Source organism: Muscardinus avellanarius (assembly GCF_963383645.1).
Source record: "Muscardinus avellanarius genome assembly, chromosome: 12".
Taxonomy (NCBI): Eukaryota; Metazoa; Chordata; class Mammalia; order Rodentia; family Gliridae; genus Muscardinus; species Muscardinus avellanarius.
This window is the reverse complement of record NC_137798.1, coordinates 30458086-30466222: the sequence shown is the minus strand read 5'-3', so window position 1 is coordinate 30466222 and position 8137 is coordinate 30458086. Positions and strand designations below refer to the sequence as shown.

The 8137-nt window shown below is 46.7% G+C and overlaps 1 protein-coding gene across 1 annotated transcript; it reads left to right on the top strand.

Moving 5' to 3' along the window:
* Nucleotides 1–3893: 3893 nt before the first annotated feature.
* SDR39U1 (short chain dehydrogenase/reductase family 39U member 1) lies at nucleotides 3894–6013 on the top strand (the record flags this gene model as incomplete). The annotated part of the gene is made up of 3 exons (XM_080707998.1): nucleotides 3894–3975; nucleotides 5240–5383; nucleotides 5601–6013. 3 exons carry the CDS (start codon nucleotides 3894–3896, stop codon nucleotides 6011–6013), a joined length of 639 nt encoding a protein of 212 aa, XP_080564124.1.
* Between the last annotated feature and the right edge of the window lie 2124 nt (nucleotides 6014–8137).

Here is an 8137-nt window from a genome sequence, read left to right as displayed (position 1 = left end):
TCAGGAGAAGAGGCTGCAAAGATACTCACCTAGGTCCACACATTCTGATGCCCTTGGCCGGAAGGCAAGACAAAAGATACTTCTTCCAGTAGAGGGCGCTCTCAAACACTGACTTGAGGCAACACCGAGTACCAGAAGCAGAAGCCAAACTGTGCTGAGAGATTTGGCCTGACCAGCTGTGTCTTAGCTGATCCCCGCAAAGGAGATATTCTGGACAGGCTTTGGTGACTAGATGACAATGCCTGACCAAAGGACCTGCCACTCCCACGTGTCTAGCAGAGAGAAGGAAAGAAGCGGGACAAGGCACTCTGAAAGGCTAAGAATTTACCCAGAGAGGCTGGGCGTGGTGGCGCAAGTTTGTAATCCCCACGCTTGGGAAGCTGAGACAGGACAACCGTGCAGGTTTGAAGCCAGCCTCAGCTGGCTTCAGAGACTCTGTTTCCAAATAAAATACAAAATAGGTCTGGGAGTATAGCCTGTAAGTAGAAGGCCCCTGGGTTCCACCCCCAGTGCCACCAAAAAGAAAAAAGAATTTACACAGAGAGGACTGAGAAGTTTTAAACTAGATGCGAGAGCTACCTTTGTTGGGTGAATTTAAGTTTATTTCACTACCAAGGAGAAATGTTCAAAAGCAAATCGTGTTTAATTACAGAAAATAGCTATGTCCCTGAACATCTGAAATATGACTATAAATTCTAAAGTCACTACGGATTTTATTTATTATGAAATATTTCAGACATACAAAAATACAATAAAAATAAAATAAATAACTATGTTTCTATCACTTGGCCTAAGAAATACAAAGTTCAGGTCCCCTGGATACTCTCCCTAATCATATTCCCACTTTACCCTCACAGGTAAATGCTTTTCTGAGTTTTGTCACTATCATAATCATGCATTTATTTTTATTTTTAACTACAAATCTAGTCATTCTCACAATAAAATTAAATAGCATTATTTTACTTATTTCATTCTCACAATAAAATAAAATAGCATTATTTTACTTATTTTAACTTTTAAGTAAAGAGTGTTATATTGTAAGTATGTTTCTATTACTTTCTTTTTGCTTAACATTATACTTGGGAGAAAATAGGATAAGGGGGATTCTGGCTAAACCAACCTACTAGGATTCTTGCCGAAGACAAGCCAGGGCACCAGACATCACCTGGGAAAAGGTGTAGGATAAGAGATCTGATCAGATATTGAAGTAATCTGGGGGAGGAGTCCTGGAAAAACTGACTTAGCAGGGCTATTTTCTAAAACTGGATTTTACAAGGAAGTACACAGTCAAAAAGCCTGGCTAAAGCTTGACCAAGCAAAACATTTTCGTAGCTTCAGTCCTAAGGCACACTTTGTTTTTTGATTTCCTAGAGATTTATTTCTCCAGATAACTTGGCAATGCCTTTAAGTGGAAATGTATTAAGCTCTATTCAGCATGTTCAGAAATTTTGAGATTGGAGATTTTTTTCAGGATAGAATATATCACAGTGTCCCCTCCACACGTTATTCAAAGATCACTCAGCTTGCAGTGTGAAGTAGTTTGAAGTAAAGAGATTTGTAAAGTAGAAAGACCTGTTAGACTCTTACAGGAATTCAGACAAGAAAGAATAATTGGAATGGGGTTGTAGTGGTGCAGACAGAGAAACAGATCTGGGAGATTTAGGGTCTGAGAGGTGTGATTGAACCCAGATGTTTTCAACCTCTGCGCTACATCCCTAGCTCTTTTTTTTTTTTTTTTAACAAGATCTCACTAAGTTGCTGAGGGGCTCACCAAATTACTAACAGTAGCCTAGAACATGAATCCTTCTGTCTCAGCCTCCCAAGTATTGGGATTACAGGTATGCATGACCATGCCAGCTAGATCTAGGAAATGGTAAGTAAAATCAAAGGGTATCAGGCAATCAAGAAGAGCTATCTAATGGGAAGTTTTGTTTTTTTAATAGGACTCAGGAACTCAGAAGAGAGATCTGAATTGTACAGATGGACAGAGGCGGGGGGGGGGGGGTCTACTGTAAACAGATAATAACTGAATTCACAATGTAGATGCTTGAGTGCAGAGTAGGAAGAGAAGAGAGTCCTAGGATACAGCTCTGAGGAATGCCAACATTTTAAGAGTGCAGGCAACAGAGGCTGAAAATAGTTAAGAAAAAGGCCCAGAAGAAAGTGTGGTTTCCTGTAAGACAAAGATATACACATTTCCAAAGGGAAGGAAATGTTGGCAAGTGCCTGGCGAATTTGAGAGATCAAGAAAACTGAAAACAAGGCATTAGACTTGGTGACATATGGGAAATTTTTGTTCTAGAAGAGAGAGGGGAAGTGAACAAAAAAGGCAAAAAAGTAGAGTGAATTGGGAAGAAGAAAATGGAAAACACACTTTTGAGAAATTTGGCTATGAAGGTGAAGAGAAAGAGAGGCTATTAAGCTGGAGAAAACAGAGGGTTGGAGAAGGGTTAAAACGTAAATTTTTGTACGTTTAAATGCTGACAGGAAGGGGCCACAACAGTGAGAAGATAAAATAGGACAAATAGAAATTCCTATTACTGGTAGACTACTGACCCATCAAACTGAATGGACATCCAGAATTCTGCAGTTTGTGTAGTTTGAGTTTGAGGTCTTGCATTTTGATTGTTGGTTGATGGGTATGTCATTCATTCATTCATTCATTCATTCATTCATTCATTTAGGTCTCAGGAATTGAACCCAGGAGCATGCTACCTCTGAGCTATACCCTCAGCCCTATTTTATTTTTTATTTTGAAACAGATTATCGCTATGTTGCTGAGGGTTTCACTAAGGGGCTGAGGCTGGCCTCCAAGCTGCGACCCTCGCGTCTCAGTCTCCCTAGTACAGGGACTACAGGTGTGTGCCCCCATGGCCGGGTCTCTAGGGTGTATGCATTGTTGTTGTTTTGTTATTTTGGTTTCTTTTGTGTTTTTTTTTGTGGTATCAGAGACTGAACCCAACTCGGAGGCGTTCTACCTCCGAGGTACACCCCCTGCCCTATTTTATTTTTATTTTGAAACAGGGTCTACGTTGATGAGACTCTCACTAATTGCTGAGACTATACTCGAACTTGCGCTCCTCCAGTTTCAGTCTTCCTAGTACTGGGGAACCAGGCTGGCTGAGTCTCCAGCTTTGATGGTTTATTTCTTTGTGAGAGGGAGCGAGGGCAGCACTTTCCTGCCTCCTCCGGCGGCTTGCCCGCCCCCCGCCGAGCCTCCAGGAGAATTTACTGCCTGTTTTAGGAGTCCTTCCGGGTTGCGGCAGGACCACGCCCAGGCTCCCTCCGGGCGTCTCCCGATTGGAGCGCACTTCCTGAACACCGCCTGCGCCTGCGCAGAAGGCCGTAGTCGCGTGAGGGGCGGGCCTTTACATCTTGCGCAGGCGCGTTGGGACAGGATCGCTATGCGGGTGCTTGTGGGTGAGGGAGGGGAGAAGTCGTGAGGGGCGGGCTCAGCCGGAGATTGGGGGCTGGGAGGCCAGGCCGCGAGGGCTCTGTCCGCTGCACCCGCTACCTGGCCTTGGCCTTCCAGCCCAAGAAGACAAACCCCCTTGACCTCAGTCACCTCTGCATCGGTGGGAAGGGCAGGGAAGGGGGCGGAGTCTGCATTCAGATGGGATGGCGCCAGAGGAGGGGCCGTGAGCAGATACGCAAAGCTCCTTTCTTCTCCCGGGAGTATAAGCAGTTTGTGTTGTCTGATCAGGTGGCGGGACGGGCTTCATTGGGACTGCCCTAACCCAACTTCTGAAAGCCAGGGGCCACAACGTGACGCTGGTGTCCCGGCGTCCCGGGCCAGGCCGGATCACTTGGGTATGTGCATCTGAAAGCTTGGGGGGAGCCAGTTTGTCCGCGCAGGGCGGGGCCGGCGGGCACCGTGCACTTTCTCTGACAGGATGAGCTTGCTAAGTCGGGGCTGCCCAGCTGCGATGCTGCCGTCAACCTGGCGGGGGAGAACATCCTCAACCCTCTCCGAAGGTCAGCCGGGTCCCTAAAGCGGGAATCCCAGAGCAGAGGGAAGACAGGGTCCCACTTCCATGAGAACCTGTGAGTTGTAGATAACCGAGCTGCGGGATTGAGAATTGAAACAAAATACCAGTTCCATTCTTCTTGTTCCAACCCATTCCTCCACGCCCACCTGCCAGGTGACTTAAGTTCTCATGCATAACTCAGAATGTCTGAGAAAAATATGCCTTTTCCTTGTTTAGGAGACATGGTCTCTTGAAGCCACAATGCATTGTTTTACTAAAATTGGTATAGAATAGATCCCAGGGAGCGAGAGGCAGGTATATATTTAGTGGCTTTTTATTTTCTCTGTATGTTTGTTGTTTTGGCAGGTGGAATGAAGCCTTCCAAAAAGAAGTTCTCAACAGCCGCCTGGAGACCACCCAAACACTGGCTAACGCCATTACCAAAGCTTCACAACCCCCTCAGACCTGGATAGTGGTCACAGGTGTAGGTATGCCCCCAAGTCTCCAACCTATTACGTTACTCAGGGAAAAGAGGGCGCAGAGTAAGAGGGTGGTTTAGGCCCTGGTGGCTATACACTCCTGAAAGCTGGTCTTTTCCAGACACAACAAATGCTAGGTGCTGGGTCCACACATGTTTTTCCTGATCTCTGTGTGTATTTTCATTGAGAAATGGAGACTCTCAGAGAAAGGAGGCGGCGTATGTGGGGGCGAGGGGGATTCTTAAATGCCAGAGAAAAGCCCGCTTCCTCCCAAGTCCTTTGCTTTTCACACCACAGTTTTTTTTAGGAATTAAGTTCCTGACTGTTGTATAATTTACCTTTGGGACCAAATAATTGCAAACATTTGTAATGTACATACCAGCCACTGTTCTAAATGTTTTATACATATTACATCATTTAATCCTCACAACAACCCTGAGGTAGGTACTATTACTCCCATTTTAAAGATTAAAAAAAAAAAAACATAGAGAGGTTAGGTAACTTGCCAAATCAGAGAAATAAGAAATGGCAGAACTGAGATTAATATTCAGGCAACCAGGTCCCCAAGTTTCTGTTGTTAACCATATACTCTAGCAGCCTCAGAGTGTAGCAGCTAAAGTTAAGAGTTCTTTCACACCAGACCACGTCAGGTCATAGAGAAGCTCGGGGAGAAACTATCCATGCCGCTTTCTTCCCAAGGGGCCAAAGAGGGTGAGAGCAAGGGGAGCCCTGGCTGCACAGGAGCAGGAAGGAAAAGGACACCAGAGCAAATGAGTGCTGTTCCCCCTGCAGCCTACTACCAGCCCAGCCTGACCGCAGAGTACGACGAGGACAGCACAGGAGGGGATTTTGACTTTTTCTCCAACCTCGTAACTAAATGGGAAGCTGCAGCCAGGCTTCCTGGAGACTCAACACGCCAGGTGGTGGTCCGCTCTGGTGAGAGCCAGGACAAGGTGGAACGGCTCCTCGGGATGGGAGGGGGATATCGGGGAAGCTTAAGAGAACTCATCACTTAGGATAACTGCTCAGCTCTTGTTACAGAGCTGAGTCCACATGGGAGAAAGTGAGGAAGGGGAAACTGAGAAATGGGGGCAGGAGTAGGGCTGCTTCCAGGCTGAAGGACCTCCCTATGCCGCCCTCTTGCCTGCTCTAGGGGTTGTGCTAGGCCGTGGAGGTGGTGCCATCGGCCACATGCTGCTGCCCTTCCGCCTGGGCCTGGGCGGCCCCATCGGCTCAGGCCACCAGTTCTTCCCCTGGATTCACATCAGGGACCTGGCAGGAATTCTGACCCATGCCCTCGAAGCAAACCACGTGCAGGGGGTGCTGAATGGCGTGGCTCCAGCCTCCACCACCACCAATGCTGAGTTTGCCCAGGCCTTGGGCGCTGCCCTGGGCCGCCCAGCCTTCATCCCTCTTCCCAGCACTGTAGTGCGAGCTGTCTTTGGGCAAGAGCGTGCCATCATGCTGCTGGAGGGCCAGAAGGTGGTCCCACGGCGGACACTGGCCACCGGCTACCAGTATTCCTTCCCAGAGATAGGGGCCGCCTTGAAGGAAGTCGTAGCTTAAGTAGAAAGGCTCATGGCAGGGGCTGAGGTCTGCCCCTCAACAAAGGCTTCCTGGTTAGATGTGTGAATAGGCTCAGGCAGTCCCCTACTTGAGATAAAAACCCACTTAGTTTTTAGGGATTCCTCTCCCATCCCTCCTTCTCCATTGTTCTTTTGCTCTACCTTATTTAACCAAGAAACTCTCTGTATTCTCAAGGTTATAATCTCAAGTTAGGATCGTAACCTCTTTGACTCCTTGTCAAAGAATTTCCAAGTTTGGTTTTTCTGGTGTGCTGTACTGTTGCCTCGGTTCTGTGTGTTCTCAGTTCTCAGAATGCTGTGCAATCTTGGCAATAAAGATAAACTATCTCTAGCTTCAGCTCATCTCTTTGGCCTAAATTCTCCTGGAACTTATTTCAAGGACTATCTCCCGAGATGACTCATTCCCCTACAAGGGGTTTTGGAAGTTAAAATAGTCAACATTCTCCTCACCTTTTCCCACCTTGGTACCTCTTTTAGTTAAAGAGATGGTTACAAATATGAGGCATGATGTTATAATAAAGGTAAAGATTAGAAGAGAAACTATAAATCTATTTCCAGTGAGTTGTGTGGTCACCTGCACACCCATTCGTGGAGCCTTCAGTCTGTGTCACCAAGTGGCAGTGAATTTGTTTAAAAAAAAATCGCTTTGATCCCCACAAACTAGTTTAAAAAAAAATCGCGTTCATCCCAGTTACAGTAGGACCAAGCCAACATCCCTGTTAGAAGCCTAAAATTTCCCTCTCATCTGATTCTACTAGGGTCTCTAGCACCAAAGGGCAGAAAATACCTCTGGCCTACTGTATACCCACCATGTGCAAAGTAAAAAAAGCTGGGAGTCAGTCACAAACTCAACCCTACCAAGGAAAAGCAAGTCCCAAGTGTTCACCTGGGATCATTTTAATCTCCCTGAGGCTGCGATATCTGCCACCACCTACATACGTAGTTTCCCCAGCTCTCAGTTCAGACCATATTAACCAACCTCCCTCTGAGTCACGGTCATCTCCCTGGCCAGCCTGCCTTGAGTCAGTGCGGTCTAGTTGTGTAAATCACCAAAGGAGACGGCAGAAGACACTGGGACCTACAGACCCTCGTTTAGCTTCTCGTGCAGTATTCAACTTTGCGTGCCACTCAGAAAACAGCAGAGCCTGACAAGGATCTTATTCAGGGACTTGCTGCAGGGCCCAAACAGAACAGAACCCAGTGGTGCCTGTCTTTCCTCTTTATCTGGTCTTAGACTCTAGGAAACTGAATGGCTCCACATTGTTCCTGGGAGGATGACCAGTCTTAAAGGTAAAAATGTAACAAGAGCATGCTTTGGGCTCTGCTACAGAAAGGACTACGTGGAGCAATTCCCCAGCACAGCCGGAATCCAGACAGGGAGAGGACCTGTGAGGTGACAGTGGGGTTGGTCTGGTGGCCAGTCAGGTCAGGGACCTTTCAATTCCGATGCTCAGTCTTCCAGATATTAGACGTCTTATCTAGTCTGCACACCCATACACAAAGGGAAGTGTGCCTTGCCTCATACAGCCTAATCTTAAACCACAAAGAAAATTTGGGGTCAGATCACGTCAATGTCACCACAGAGCATGGCTTCATCGATTTGGTGAATGGTCTCAACACTTCAGCAAGAAGGTCTACACAGGGACTTCCGGACATACTTGTTAATCTGTAAACAAACACTTGAATGCACCAGGAGAGCTGCCATGTCTAGGAACCCTGAGTCTTTTGGTAATGCAAACAATCACCCCTAATTTAACTACCTTGTAAATGTGGATTTTGAAGTTTGCCCAAAAGGGATGCAGCCATTATAGGGCATGTTATGCTGAGGACACTATTAAAATGTAGGGTGTAGGTACTGGACATGGGAGAACCCACATTTCTCTGAAAGTGATAACCTGGTTAGGGAGCCTATACAGACACAAGCAGACACACCTGAGACTTGGTCTAAATTCCTCTCCAATGAGCTTTCCTCTGTATTCTCATTTGTCCTCCCAAAAGGTGTTTTTACTTCTGATGTATAGGCAGAAGTAAAAGCCAAGAAGCTGGGTCAGGGTCATAGGCAGAGCTGACACTAGAAGCCAGGCCTCCCTCTTTTTTCCCAACT